The sequence below is a fragment of the Bubalus kerabau genome, chromosome 8, assembly GCF_029407905.1.
Source record: "Bubalus kerabau isolate K-KA32 ecotype Philippines breed swamp buffalo chromosome 8, PCC_UOA_SB_1v2, whole genome shotgun sequence".
NCBI classification, from domain to species: Eukaryota; Metazoa; Chordata; class Mammalia; order Artiodactyla; family Bovidae; genus Bubalus; species Bubalus kerabau.
Window position 1 is genome coordinate 13,504,439 of NC_073631.1, and position 16,091 is coordinate 13,520,529.

The 16,091-nt window shown below is 35.9% G+C and overlaps 1 protein-coding gene across 3 annotated transcripts in view; it reads left to right on the plus strand.

The window, feature by feature from the left end:
* The window catches only part of VPS50 (VPS50 subunit of EARP/GARPII complex), a 138,787-nt gene that overhangs the window by 47,450 nt on the left and 75,246 nt on the right, over window positions 1–16,091 (plus strand). For all 3 annotated transcript variants that reach the window (XM_055589726.1, XM_055589724.1, XM_055589725.1), the window contains 3 exons: window positions 4,151–4,193; window positions 5,672–5,770; window positions 7,186–7,326. In XM_055589726.1, the coding sequence (XP_055445701.1) occupies window positions 4,151–4,193; window positions 5,672–5,770; window positions 7,186–7,326 (283 nt within the window). The remainder of the gene's footprint in view (window positions 1–4,150; window positions 4,194–5,671; window positions 5,771–7,185; window positions 7,327–16,091) is intronic.

Sequence of the window (16,091 nt, forward strand, 5' to 3'; positions counted from 1 at the left end):
TATTAACTCTTAATATATAGGCTACAAAATCATTTTAACCACGAATAATAGAAGGAATAAGAGCACCTAGATTTATGATAATATTGTGAATAAACTCTAAAGCCCATTTTTTCAATTGAGAAGCTGAATAAGTTGTTACTGTCACCTCTGAATTAGTTTAGATATATTCCTTTTTTCTCCAAACTCAATATTCCCTGAAAGAATATGTTTACGAATTCTGATACTTATTATTCTGGGTGTTTTTGCCTCTCCATGTCTGTGTCTTCAGCCTTAGTGAACTTCTGAGCGCTGTGTGATAGAGGAGTAGAACCAACTTCTCTGCTTCTCTCTCTCTCTCTTGCTCCTTTTTTTTTTTTTTCCCACCTTTACTAAGACCCCTGTAGACCCAGAGTCCAGTCTGACTCTTATTCTTCTAAAATGTTCTCCTTTCTTTTTTTAAAATTGAAGTAGAATATGGGGGCTAAAGGAATGATGGTTAAAGTTTGCTGTTTTTTGTTTGCATTGCAAATTTGACTCAGCAGATGTTTATTTCCTGCTCTGATTCAGGCAGTGAATTTAGTTAGTCCTGGGGAATCCCTGGGGAACAGCCACAGTCTGCTCTGATAAATAGTCACAGATACTTCTTTACTCTAATTCAGGGTGCTGTAAACACAGCATTGTGTAACTTAAGGAAACAGTTAGGAGAGAGAGACTTCCCAGAAAAAAAGACATTTGAGAGTGAGAAAAAGGGAATGTACTTTCTAGCTATTGTGAACATTATATGCAAGAATAGAGAATGGAAAAGCCTGGGGTTTGTTTGGGGAATTGCACCTTGTCCATCTGACTAAAATATAGTTGCCCTTGAACAACCCTAGGGGTTAGTGGTGCCACCCTTGGCTCAGTCGAAAATCCACATATAACTTGCCTACTTGGACCTCTGAATAGGTGATTCCGCATCTATGGATTCAACCAACTGAGGATCAGGAAGTACTGTAGGATTTACTATCGAAAAACATCCGCTTATAAGTCGACCAGTGCAATTCAAATGCCTGTTGTTCAAGCGTCAACCATAGAGGCACTGAAAAGTGAATGGGAAGTTAATTTTTTGTCAGTTATGAAGAGTCTTAAGTGCCATGCTAATTTAGGGCTTTATCCTTGGCTTCATGGGGAATCACCAAAAGTGTTAAAGCATGGATTAATACGATTTTTATTTCTGCTTCACTTAGGAACTGCAAACTCAGCTGTCTTTAGGGACCAGGCAGGGTAGCATCCATATGAAGCTGCCAGATGATAGCAGGAAATGGCCAGGTGCACAGGACTGTTGTCTTTTTTGTTGAGGTGCTCAGTTGAGTCCGATTCTTTGTAACCCTGTGGACAGTAGCCCTCCAGGCTCCTCTGTCCTTGGGGTTCTCCAGGCAAGAATACTGGAGTGGGTAGCCATTCACTTCTCCAGATTCCTACACTGTTTGTTGACAGATATGAAGGCTTGTTCATTTCAGTTTTTACTTGAGAGCATAATCTTCCATTCTCAACCTTAATTAAAAGCATGCTTATGGTACACAGTATTTGTTGAAAATGGCCTAATTCCTCCATGGGTTTGAATGTTTATCTGTGAGACCTTCAAAACTGGGTACTTGTATTATTGTTGGTTTCACTTTCCTGACAGATTGCTTTGCATTTGTATATGTCTGTATCTTTCTGTCAAACCACTTTGTTGTTATCTGCTCAGTTTGCATTAAAAGGCTCTCTAAGGGAGGCCATGAATCATATTGTATATTCTATAAGGCTGTTGCCCAGGGTGTTGTGCCATAGGAGATAAAATATTGCTGTTCTCTTTATCAAGACTGGCAAAATTTTCTCTCTGAATTTAATGCCAGTGAAAGTGAGTTTTGTCTCTTTGTTTTTGTTCTTTCTCTTAAATTACTGGTTTGTTTTGATATTCTGGACACCGAATTGTGTACTGTGGCCTTCCCTATTTGTTTTGGCTGCTAGGACTTTGAGAATCACATTGATAATCAGATGACAGTTGTAAGGAAAAAAACAAACAAACAAAAAAAACCCTTGTATAATTTTGCTGTGAAACTGCATCTTTCTCTTGTTCTTACTATTTTATTTTACTTTTACCTTAATCCCTTTTGTCAAAACATTTTCTCTAAAATTATATTTACTTTTTTAGATAACAGCAGATATTTTTTAGTAATGAGGTATTATAATTCAAATAACATCAGTTGTTTTTAAACTGACCTCTTGAGAATTAGGGGTTCCCTGATGGCTCAGATGGTAGAGTCAGCTTGCAATGTGGGAGACCCCGTTCAATCCCTGGGGTCAGAAGATTGCTTGGAGAAGGAAGTGGCAACCCACTTCAGTATCTTGCCTTGAAAATCCCATGGACGGAGGAGGCTGGCAGGCTACAGCCCATGGGATTGCAAAGAGTTGAGCACGACTGAGCAACTAACACTAACGCTGGAGGATTAAAGGGGAAAAAAATCAGATTCAATCACACACCCTAAATGTATAACTCAATACATTTTTACAAAGGGAGCAGAATTGTATAATTACTTCCCAGAAATAAAAACAGAACTAGAACATTTCTAGGACCCTAGCAACTTCCTTCATGCCTCATTCTAGTCATTATATTACCAGGGTAACCACTATTCTGATTTCTGTCACTAACATTATTTTTGCCTGTTTTGAACTTTATGTAAATGGAATCATGCAGTATGTATTTTTTAAACTGACATCTTTTGTATTATGTTTTTGAGATTCAGGTGACACATTTTCATTGCTATAGTATTTTATCATATAAATAAATGTATTCCTTTAATTTTTCATAGACAGTTGAGCTGCTTCAAATTTTTGCCTGTTACAAATAATGTTGTGAGGATTGTGAATGAGCTTCTGATAGATACACCTGCAGTAAGTGTATGTTGAGTTTCAGGAGGTATTAATGGTTCCAGAGAGGTGGTATCACTTTTCCCTTCTCCAGCATTGAGTTGAGTGTTTTATTCTACATTCTTGCCAACATTTGTTGACATTGTTTTTAATTTTTTAAAAAATATTTTTAGCCATTCTAGTCATTTGTTATAGTCTTTTTGTAGTTTTAATTTGCATTTCCTGAATGCCTGAAAGAGTACATATTTACATGTTCATTGGCCAATTGAATTTCTTCTTTGTCAAATATTTAAGGCTTTTACCCTTTGTCTTTATTTTGTTCTGTTGACCTGTTAACGTGTTCTTATGATAAGTGCCACACCGCCTTACTGCTGTGACTTTATAATAAATCAGCCTGTTTTTAGTGTGTCTTACAGCATTGTTCTTTGGGGTTTGCTTAACTAGTCTTGGCCCTTTGAGTTTCCACATAAATTTTAGAAGCAGCTTGTCAATTCCTCCATTAAAAAGCCCATTCACTGGCTTAATATTAATAAGATATCAGTTATTTTAGGATATCGTTTTTGTGAGAATTGGTATCAGTTGTATTAAAAATTTTAGTCTGTTTATATGGTATATACCTCTGTATAGTGAGTGGTCTTCTTTATTTTGGCTCTGTTTTGTATTGTATATTCTTTATTTGGTTTATTCCCAGGTATTTGGTTTTTTGAAATGTATCTTCAAAAATTTCATTGTCTAATTCCTTGTTTTGATATATAGAGATTAGTTTTATCTTTATTTTACTTTTCATCTATATTACACACATTATCTTTAAAACTTGCTGCTGCTGCTGCTGTTAAGTTGCTTCAGTCGTGTCTGACTCTGTGCGACCCCATAGACGGCAGCCCATCAGGCTCCTCCGTCCCTGGGATTCTCCAGGCAAGAACACTGGAGTGGGTTGCCATTTCCTTCTCCAATGCATGAAAGTGAAAAGTGAAAGTGAAGTCGCTCAGTCGTGTCCAACTCCCAGCGACACCATGGACTGCAACCCACCAGGCTCCTCCATCCACGGGGCACTTAAATTCTTAGTTTTATCTATAAATTCTTCAGGATTTTCTGTGATGACTCTTATTTCTTCCTTTCTAATTTTTTTCCTTTTGTTTATTTTTCTTACCTTATCATACTGTCTGTACAATCAGCACAAATTAACTGCTCATACTATTGATTTGTCAATTTTAAGTGTTTATTCATCTAGTTTGTCTCTTTTAAAGATTGACACACCTAATTCTGTTTTATTTAATAGTGAACTGAATTCAAAGTTGCAAGATACTTTAGAACAAATTGAGGTAAGAAGGATTATATCTTAAGTTAAACAACTTTCTTTTCAGAGGTTTCTGAATAGCATAGGTGTATCTTACGTTTTGACTTCCATATTCTTACCAGTGTTTCTAGATCACTAGTCTTTGTGTTTTTCATTTGGAATGTCTGTTAATGTTAACAGACTTGGTCAAGTTAATGTTAATTTACTCGTCCTCTCAAAGATACTTTAGGAATTATAGTGTCTGGAAAGAGTATTTGAAAATATTACCATATCTACAAAGATTCCTAAACTCTTAGTTATAGGTGTGTGTTCACATAAACTATAGGCAGAGTATTTACCACGTATTAATTATTTTTTGATTATCAACTATTTCTCCTTTTTAGCCTACTGAGTTTAAGAATGATTTTTGATTGATGATAACCCTCCTAAATTCCTAAACCTCATAATAACATCTCACACAGTTCCTCAAATGTGTAGAAACTGGAAATGAAAAGCTATGTCATTGTGAGCATAAAGTCTTCCTCAGCAATCTTTGTAAAGCAGAGGGTTCATTTAAATACATTTAATAAGAATTATTTAGTTTCTTCTGAGATTTTATTTTGTTTTCCTGATGAGAGCTCTTACAAAGGTTGAGGCTAGACTTTCAAATGACCTTTGTGAAAGTAGTTTTTGATCATAAATGCAATTATTTCCATAGTAGGAATGATAATTTATTTGGTAAGCATAAATAGAATTATTTTGAAAATCCCTTAAGTAAATAAATGATTATTTATTTATTTTTTATTTTCTTTTTTTCTTTTTTCTTTTTTTGATCACCTGAATATTTTAATGAAGACTTTCTTTTGAAAACTCAGTTTTCTTCATTCTTATAATTTAAATAAAATCATTGAGATAGAAACCCATAAACAAGGTGGATACACTTAGATACGAAAAGGCAATACCTTGAGGTGTAGACTTTTAAGTCAGTGTAGTTTTGTTGAGAATTACTTTTCAGTGATTAAGAAGGGTTTTATTTTTCAGTAGTCCTACAAACTCCTTTCATATAATTACACGATTTTAGCTGATGCTTAATGAAACATAAAACTAAGTAAAAATAAGAACTAGAATTCCTTTAGAGACTATTATAATTATTTTGTGTCCCTTGAAACAGTTGGCAAAAAAATTTTTTTTTAATTCACATATCAATAACATCTCAATAAACTTGAGTACAGTTGGTAATAAGAATTATAGTTTATTCCCTGGTGGTTAGGACTTGGTGCTTTCATTGCCATGTCCTGGGTTTGATCCCTGCTTGGGGAACTAAGAGCCTGCCAGCAGTGTGGTGCAGCCAAACAAAATGACAACTTATATTTTTCATTAAATTTGTTTTTGACTGTTAAATCCAGTGTGATAGTAATGTGTTTAGATATTAATTAAAAGTGAGGAATTAGTCGTAATATTTTTCTTATTGCCTTGAAAACATGATTCCTTAACCACCTCTCACCTTCTCTTTTGTTTACATAGGAACAGTTGGATGTTGCTCTGTCCAAAATATGCAAGAATTTTGACATTAACCACTACACCAAAGTTCAACAAGCTTATCGACTTCTTGGAAAAACACAGGTAAGTTTTGCAAGGATTTTTTTTTTCTTAATCAGTAATCTATTGCTCTTCCTGATTGCTTAAGTTTGAATATTAGTAATGTAGTGTGCTTAAACAGTTTCATTGAAGAAAGTACATTTTTATGATGTGTTAGCAATGGTAGCAGGATCACATAAGCGCAGAGTGTGGGTAGTGTGGTTAACACATTACTGAGGTTTGTTTTAAACTATGAAGTGTGTCTCAGGTTTAATATTTTCATCATTTCCTGTAGGTTTTTAAAAAAGTATACTATAATTCAGTGGGTGAGGATATGTAGTCTCTTGTACCTCAGTTCTTGGTCCTGAATAAGAACTTTTAAGGTTGGAATCTCATGGTTCCTAGACGGGCCAGTGTGATTCCCTCACAGTGGTTTGTAAACTTTTGTGTATTGTGTACATTTGTTGTAAAGCGGGTCCGTTTCTTTTATCAGTGTTTTCAAAGGATTTTGTTATCCCCAGAATGTCCTCACATTCCCATAATGCATGTCTTTACCTGTTCTTACTACTCAGGGGCTTCCTTGAAAAGCCTGAAGTGGAGGCCATAGTTTGAAAGTTAATTACATCTTCTACATATAGGAGTATACATTTTTCTTGAGAACATCAAAACATTGATGTAAATTTTTTTCCCCTTAAATATAAGTCTCTTTTATTAGAAGGAAATGTAAGACTTTACCAGGCTATTTACATTGTGTAATGTGAATAAAGAAATATGGTTATTTATTGTACTTAATTAGTTTTGATGTCTTAAGATATACCTAGGGAAAATACAAGAAGGAAGGCATTTGGTAATTTTGAGGGATATGTATTTTCAAAGGTCTTGAAGCACCTATAACTTCTAATTTTCCCCATTAGATGAATTCTCTCTCATTAAATATTTATTGTTGCCAACTGTGTGCATTGCTCCAGGCATCTGGATATAAGCCCTCGTGTATCTTACCTTCTAGTTTGGGAGACAGAAATTGAAAGAAAATCTGTGTAAGGGTACAGAGTGATGCAAAGTACTGGTTTGTATGGGATAGTCAGGAAAGGCTTCTCTGAGAAGGTGACCACTGAGAATCCTGAAAATGAAAGGATGGCAGAGGGAATTCAAAGGTGTGATTAGACATGACATGTTTGGCAAACTGGGTACCAGTCTTAAATATGACTGGTACCATAAACATAAACTGGTACTGTAAACACAGCAGAGCCGTGTTTATGATTCAGGTTTATCTGTAGTGGTATGATGTTGTGGTTGTTTGAAGGGTTAGCTGCAAATAATCAACATTTATAATTCTGTGAATAATAGTTATTTGTGCTGCAGGTAAAATTGGTAAAGATTGTTTCCTATGTTTTTCAAATCAGTTTTTTATCTTAGTAACTTATTTTAGTAATAGGCGATTATGTGCTTTATTTCCATAGACAGCAATGGACCAACTTCATATGCACTTCACCCAAGCCATTCATAATACTGTGTTTCAAGTTGTTCTTGGCTATGTGGAACTATGTGCAGGAAACACAGATACAAAATTCCAAAAGCTGCAATATAAGGATCTCTGTACGGTATGTTATAACTTAATTACTGTTCATATGAATCTCTCATAGTTTTTAAATTCATATTCCATTTTTCCCAGAGCCTACTATCAGAAGATGTCACTAAAATAAAAACAAAAATGTTTGCCACAAGTTTTTTTTTATTCCTTTCCTCATAGAGAAACTGAAAGATTCAGTCACATAAATAGTAAAGGTGGATGAGATGGTACCTGTTTGTGGAGTACAGTTGCTTCTAAATGGACTTTCTACCCATTTAAAGCTCTTTTTACCATTCTGTCTCAGACTGTGAATTCTATTCTACAGTGGCATGTAGGGTGTTTTAAAGTCATCTTTGCTGATTTTCCTTACATATGTTCAATCAGTCTTTTCATGTATATAAATGCTGTTTCTGTCAGCATCTGTAACCAATTTTTCTTTTTCACTCTTAAAGAAGCATAGATCTGTAGGTAATATAATCCACAGGTGGGAAGTGATCCAAGTTGGGTTCTATTTTCAAATTGTTCCTTCCGATGGATTGATGTACGTATGGGAGGAAAAGAGAATGATGAACATCTAGGAGAATGGTGGTGTTACTTGCTTTTACAAGGAATCCTGGTTTGCAGTGGAAAATCATCATTTCTATTTGATACATATTAACATTCAAGCAGACTTATTGAGGCAGTTGAGTATAAAAAGATCAGTACTGAAGTTATAGGCTGGGGACCATCAGCATTTAACTGTATTTTAAGCCATGGTGCTGGATAAGAAGATTGGGGAAAAGGGTGGAGAGAAAGAACACATGAGGGCCTTGGGCCTGTGACATTCAGAGATTGGGTGGGGGAGGAGGGCCCAGTAGAAAAGCCGGAGAAGGAGCAGCTGGCTGGGGAGGAGGAAATCTAGGAAATTGTGTTGTCACATTAGCTTACAGAAGGAAGTGTTTATGGAACAATCAGCTGTAAACCTAAGTCAGATGCTTCTAAAGAGTCTGAATAAGTGGTCATAGAACTGATTCCTTGACTTGACAATATGGAAGTCATTGTTGACCTTGGTCTCTTTAAGTCTAGCCCAAGAATATCTTATGTCACTGACTGGAGAATTTCTAGAGTTTTTTTCCCTAATGTCCCCTAGAAAATAACAGTTCTTAGGAAGTAGCTCTGTATTCTGTACTGTAATTATGTCTGGGAATTAGTGTGAAGTTAATGTTCATAATGAGTTTGTCAAAAGTACAGGTTATATGTCCATTGGGATTGGGGAAATACTCTTACTTAACCTCCAACAAATATTCCAGAAGGTTGTGATTATAATGATAGCTTAAGGATTAAGTTAATAAGGATGTTTGTTAATATAGGTTAAAATGTCTTTTTAAAATCACTTCATAAATCACAGGCACTGTTTCACAAATTTTACAATCAGTTGTGCAATATAGTTACATAATTCTATTTTAAATACCCAGTTTTAAGAACAGCCATTGTTTGATAACTTTCAATGATTTTGAAATATATCATTTATTTTCTTAGGTTGATAATATACATTTTTAAATTAAATATCCAAAAAGTCAGTTTTACTTTTTGATTCTGTTAGTGTTGCTATTACTAATAGATGGCTTAAATGGTAAAGCAATTTATTGCAAGTTAGTGATTTTTCTGTTAAAGCAGAAAATAACTTTTAATAATTTAAAATAAATATTTTTAAACAAATTAGGCTTTTGTTCTTCAGTCTTTTTTACTTTGGTTAAATCTGGCATGTCTGTATGCCTGGACAGAGGAGCCTGGTGGGCTGTAGTCCATGGGGTCGCTAAGAGTCGGACAAGACTCAGCGACTTCACTTTCACTTTTCACTTTCATGCATTGGAGAAGGAAATGGCAACCCACTCCAGTGTTCTTGCCTGGAGAATCCCAGCAATGGGGGAGCCTGGTGGGCTGGCGTCTATGGGGTCGCACCGAGTCGGACACGACTGAAGCGACTTAGTATTAGCATGCTATTAAAAGTCAAAGACATATTTTTACTTATGCTTCTTGAGAATATCCTCTATGCTTTTATATAACACAAAGATGAAAGTTGTATTTAGCTTATACATTTTTATGAACAAAATTTTGTTCTTAAGATGTTTACCATAGCTTTTAAAAATAATTTCTTTTACTTTTTCCTAAAAGGCTATGAAATAACCTTTTGAAGTATCTGTGTATATTTAAATTATCAGATAACAAAGGGCTTATCTTTCTTGAGTAAGTTCTTATTAAAATTACTCCAGAAACATTTGGTAGTTCTTTATAAAGTTATCCATATTTGTGTGATAGTAGGTGAAATATCTCTAATTAAATTAGGGAAACAACTAAATTAAGGAAACATCTGATTTATTGGTACATTAGTGCTTAGTCATAGAAAACAGCCCCCCTGCACCCACACACATACAGAGAGCAGCTGGCATGTACATTATTATTCATCTAACATAGTTGTACATTTCTGGTTCATACTCAAACTGTTCTAAAAACATTAGTTGAAGTAGTTTTTGGTGTAAAGTGGTGAGAATAGTATTGAATGTTAACGATGCATTCATGGAGGCATTTCTTTTGAGGAATGGATTTAACAGAATTAGGTATGATAGGGTCTTTAATGTTGAAAGAACAGACATAGAAGAACTGAATAATGAGATAAAGAATATGATGCATTTTAAGGTGGCCCACTTTCTCTGGCACTATTCTTGATAAAAAATTAAGGAAGTTTAGAAATTACCTAAGGCCTCTTGCAAGTATGTAAGTCAGTGTTGTTGCAGGCAGACAGGAATGTGAACATGTCTTATAAGCCTAAGTTTTAATTTTTTCTATAATATTAAGTGATATTTGACCTTTTTAAACCAGGTAAGTTAGGAAGAAATTATCTCATATCAGATTTATTTATTTAGTTTGATGGACAGATGTGTACTTTTAGTTATATAAATAAAAGTGGTTTACTCGGGAGAGGAAAAATAGAAGGAACTCTTAGAAGTTCAGTAAGCTGATGAAACTTAAATATGTTTTCCTGGTAAGAACAATATCAATGATCTCGAATGGCGTAACTCAGGCAGGGGAGGGGATTTGTGAAGGAGCCTTATATTAGAATGTATGGTTCTTAAATTTTTCAACATACGGCACTTGGGCATCATTTTTGCCCTGATAAAATGAGCTGATCATAATTATTGAGGATATACCAGTTCAGGAGCATATGTGGCAATGAGTGCCCAGCTAAGAAAGAAGCAACAGAGCCCTCAGGGCATATATGCAGGGTGTTGACGAGAAGCGAGAAGGAAGATCCCAGGCATTTGGGCAGCGGTTGGTTTTCTCTGTAGAGCAGCAGTATTTTCAAGGAAGGCTTTACTAGTAGATAAACATTTAAATATAAGAATAAAAAAATAAAAAATGGTATACTGATCGAGTTGAGAGAGGGATAGAGTTCTTGTAAACAGGGAACCATTTTGTTTCCTTTAAATGGAAAGAGATCAGAGATGAAAAGAGAATCATTTGCTTGTGCTTATTCACAGTATTATTTTAAACCACTCAACAGATGTCTTTCTATTACTAAAATGGGCTAGAATGAAATTGAACTCTTTTTTTTTTTTCTTTTTGGATATTCCTTTACAAAGAAACCTGGGGCAAAACTCATGTTCTGTTTTTATTTTCTTTGGTAAACAGAGAACCAGCATTCTTCAGGGCAGCAGCTTACTGTCCCATTATAAAGTGTCTGCCCTGTGTCCTGTTACCATTGCTCTGTGTTTAAAAGTTGAGTTGACTTTGAACTTTTTGAAGTCATTTTGCAATTGAATGTACTTTCTTTACTAATCTGTGCTTTCTAAATGACTAAAAGTACAGTTTTTGTTTGTATAGTTTATCTTTCAGTCTTGTTTTGCTATTTATCTTGAACGTCTCGACTCAAGAGTTTTAAATCAGTTTTGGCTCTTTTAAAAAATACTTATATTATTTTGCAGCACAAATGATGGAGTACTACTTACAAGGAAAAGTTTGAAATGAGAATTGCATCACGTTCATTTCTGGCAAGGGCCAATGTAAAGGGGAGAGTAGTCATTTTATTTGATTAAAAAGCCTTTTTGTGATTGCATTTATCAATGCATTGATGTACCTTGCATATTTACACCAGTTTGTGGAGAGATTTAAAAACATCAAGTGGAAGAAGCTCTTTATTTCGTGACTTTGTAGGGAAACCCTGTGTAGATTTTTTTGAAAGTTTATGAAGTATGCATAAATTTTTAGTGTTTTTAAAACATTTTTTTTTTTGGCGGCTTATGAGTTTCCATGGGGAGCTTATTTCAAGATATTAATTAGGGTGTTATTGATTAATTTTATAATAATAGAGCTGGCTAAGCTGGCTGCATTTTCTCAGCCATTTTTCAGTTGTTCATTTCCAAATGATTTTATTGAGTTTTGAGTTCTGTTTTTGAAATGAACTTGGCAATGTAATAATACTTGGGGGAAAATGTAGTGTTTCTTTTAGAAAAAGCTTTCTGAAATAATTTCAGTATTTATTTTCGCTATCTGGCACATTGGAGGTGTTTGTAAATGTTTATTGAGTATATTGGATTGAACTCTTTGTCTCTTACTCGTGTAGTGTTGACTTAGTCTTCGGATTTGATTGAGGGGAAAGAAAACCAACACTGAGTGCTTTCTCAGTGCCATGTACTTTTTAAAAAACTTTTTATTTTATACTGGGGTATAGCCAGTTAACAATGTTGTGACAGTTTCAGGTGAAGAGCAAAGGGATTCAGCCACACATACACGTGTATCCATTCCTCCCAGACTCCCCTCCCATCCAAGCTGCCATGTAGCACTGAGTAGAGTTCCCTGTGCTATATAGTAGGGATACGTGTGGACTTTACAAGTTCCTTCAGGTGCGTACTTTATAGAAAGACCAACGAAAGGCTTGTCCAGTGTTCCCTTCTTCTAGGTTTTAAAATTTTCATTCTCGTAAGTAATACCTCTTGGTACTGAATTGTAATGATGATAGGCTGCTAGGAATTATCATCATATGGACTGTAGGCAAGTACTGAAAAGTGAAAAAAGAAAGTAAAAATTAGTATTTCTGCAAAGCTGGTTCTTTTAATGTATATTATATAAGCAAATAGCTTTTTAAAGTAGGATTATGTTGTACATACAGATTTATAACATTTTCCCCACTTGCTATGTTATAAACAATTTTCTGTTTCAGTAAGTATACTACTCATGTACCTTTTAGGGCTTGACAGTACTTCAGTGTAAGAGATCCTATGGATTAATTAACCAGTTTCTTATTCTTCAATATTTATATTATTTCCAGCTTTTATCATGATGAACAGCACTGTAGTAAATATTTTTAAAGCTAAATCTTTGCATAGATCATTATTTCTTTAGGATAGAAGATGAAGAATAAAATTGCATTGTCAAGGGCTTTGCAACTTTGGTTTATATTTCCAAAATTGCCTTGCAGAAAGCATGTTTCAACTTAGGCTTCTCATCAGTAGTGTCTGCTCTTACCCTTTTCCCTGTGCATATGAATGCTGATTATTTTATACTTAATAGCTTAATTGTCAAATACTGGAAGATAGCATATCCATAACAGTTTATGTTATTTTTCACTCAGGATGTGAAGGAAATTAAATGGGGGCATTTCATTGATTGTTGAGGTTAATTTGGTTGATTTGGTTGGATAAATGAGTGAACCTTTCCTTTCTTACTAGAGAAACCTTTCCAGTTAGAGGAATAATACTGTTTACTTGAGTGCTTTATCAGATTAGCTTTAAAATACTCCAGGAATTCAGCTGTCAGATTTATTCATATCAAGTGTATGTAGCACCCAGTCAATTTTTTAATTTCAGTTATATATTGGTTTCTAAATATTTAAGGTAAAATAAAAAATAAATTTTGGTAATTTTAAATATTTAAAACTTAATGATCAAAAGATAAGTAAGGGAAGTTTATGCATCTCTTCTTTTTTCCCTGCCATTTCCTCTTTGGACTGTCAGGAACTGTGAAAGACTGAAATTTTATCCTGCTTGCAGACTAACAAGGTAGTCTGTTAACTGTTTCATGGGTGCTGGTAGAAGATAAAAGATCCCGCTGTCTTAGCGCTCTGACTTAGTATAAACCAGTTCCCTTGTCATTGGTGGTGGTTTAGTCACTAAGTCGTGCCTGACGCATTGCAACCCCATGAACCATAGCCCACCCGGCCCCTCTATCCATGGGATTTCCCAGGCAAGAATACTGGAGTGGGTTGCCATTTCCTTCTCCAGAGGATCTTACCAACCCAGGGACTGAACCCATGTCTCCTGCATTGGCAAGCACATTCTTCATTGCTGAGCCACCAGGGAAACCCTCCCTTGTCATGACCCAGTTCTTGTTCGTCAAGTCATCAGTTCCGCTGAGCAAGGGGCAGTAAGCTTATAAGTAGTTTGTTACCTAGGATGGTTGTATTCATTATGATCAAAAGTAGATAAGAAAAGTTCCAACAACATATACATGTGTCAGATGGGATCAACACAATTCTTGAGGGGTTGAAGGAGACTGAGAAGCAGGCTATGACCTCTGAGTGGGTTTGGATTTCAGCAAGCACAGTGTATGTGGCTGGGTCCAGAGGTACAGGGGCAATATTCTGTGCAGTGACCTGAAAGGAGAGCATGGGCAGAGGAAAGGAGCAGTGGGATGTCTGGCTTGGTTTAACAGGATTACACCAAATACAGTGATTTGATTTCTATGATACCCTGGGACTAATGAGTGCCTTTAGAGAGCATAATGTTATTTGGGTAGCCACCTTTTTCTCCCTTGCCTGGAAATGAAGGTGTTTTCTGGTCACTTGAAATGGACGCAGGTGTACTGAGGCCTCTCTTAGCTGCCTAAGACTACAGACAGTTAAAACTATCAATGTAGTTTAGACTGCTGGGTGATTTTTGCCGGGTTGGGGGGAAAGATGGGGGTAAATATTAAAGAGCCAACCTATTTTTTCTAATACTTATTTTTATTTATTTGGCTGCATGAGATCTTAATTGTGGCACGTGGGCTCAGTTGCCCCATGATATATGGTATCTTAGTTCCCTGACCAGGGATCAAACCCATGTCCCCTGCATTGCAAGGCAGATTCTTAATCTCTGGACCACCAGGAAAGTCCCCAAGCCAACCTGTGTTCAAGGTGTGGTACACAGCTGCCAGCCAAAACAGTCATTTACTGGTAAAAGCCATTCTTGAAACCTGCCAAGTTCTTATTTTTAAATACTACCCATTTAGAGTGATGATCTTAGCATGGGAGTTCATAGCACTTCATCTTGTGAAATTTTGAAAGGTAAATTGTATATTCTGATTCTTCAAGTTTTGCTTGTTTTGCAGTATTAAGCTTTGCATTTGATGAAGGCCACTTAGCAGCAATTAGCCAAACCTGGAGCTTCCCAGGGGGTGCAGGTGGTAAAGAACCGTCCTGTTAGTGCAGGAGACATAAGAGACACGGATTCGATCCCTGGTTCCAGAAGATCCCCTGGAGAAGGAAAAACCCACTCCCATTCTTGCATGGGAAATCCCATGGACAGAGCAACCTGGCTCTGTCCCCCCAGAGTCCATGGGGTTGCAAAGAGTCAGACACAACTGAGCACATAACATCACATCAGGCAAACCTGAAGACTGTAGAGAAGGAATGCCTTCTGTGCATTTCACTATTTAGAGGGTGCTGGTTACTTGGTTCCAAGTTGGTATCGTTTATACCATATGTGTTACATATGTCTTCATGTGTACATACATATTTGGTATTAATGATAAAATGTCTAGAAGATGAGAATGACTGATTTTTCACCATGATATGTTTGTGTGTTGAAATCACAAATGAATCTAGTTTAGTGTAAGGAAATTCTTGCTACAGCATATGCATGTTTTACCTATGGAGAATCATAGTCTTTAAAGCTTCAGAGAAACTCTAGGGTATCTGCTTTATTCCTTGGGGTTTGGATACATGAAGTGATATGTTGGAGTTATGCATGGCCGAGTAAGTCACAAATTTGGGCCCCAGGCCCAAACACGTGCCATCCAGTCCACTATACAGAGCACTGCTCTGGTGTCCAGTGATTCGAAAGGACTTAGAGTATTCATGTTTTGTACAGGTTGGTCCTAACAGAAGTAATCAATGGTTGAGAAAATCTTTAAATTGATTGGCCCAGCCACTGATTTAGTTCAGCCTCCCCAGAAATGTTTTTAGTTCCCTGGAGCTTAATGCTGTTTTGATCTCCAACATGTTTCCAGAAACCTCTCAGCTAAGTAGTCAGTCTTCTCCAGCAGCTTCTGGTGATGTGAGTTCCCTATGCTAACAGGATTCATCTAGAGATGTTGATAAGTCTCTGCTGCCCTTTGAAATCATCTGTGAGTGTGTTTGTGTGTTCGGTTGAGGGTAGGGATGGCAGTGGTAGGAGTTTTAAATCTCTATGCGGATGCCAAAACATCTGCTCCCTCTTTGTTTGGTGGGATGTGATTAGAGTGCTAAGTCAGAGTGAAACAAGATGATAATACTTCAGGGATGCTCCTAAGAATTTTTGTTGTGATGTTTTAACATAAAAGATCATCTTGCTGAAATTTTTGTTGGCAACTTGTAATAGAGATTCCTGATGGGTAAAAAGTAAATTAATAAGAATCAAAAGACTAAATTTAGTGGCCTCTTTTTTTTTTTCATATTTACCACTTGGCACCGAAGCAGGTTTCAAAGGTGAATTTTTTTTCACCGTGTGGTTCAGGTATGAAAGGCTGCATATATTCATTTCTGGCTTTTCTCTGTTTTATGAAAATGATATCTAGAGTCTT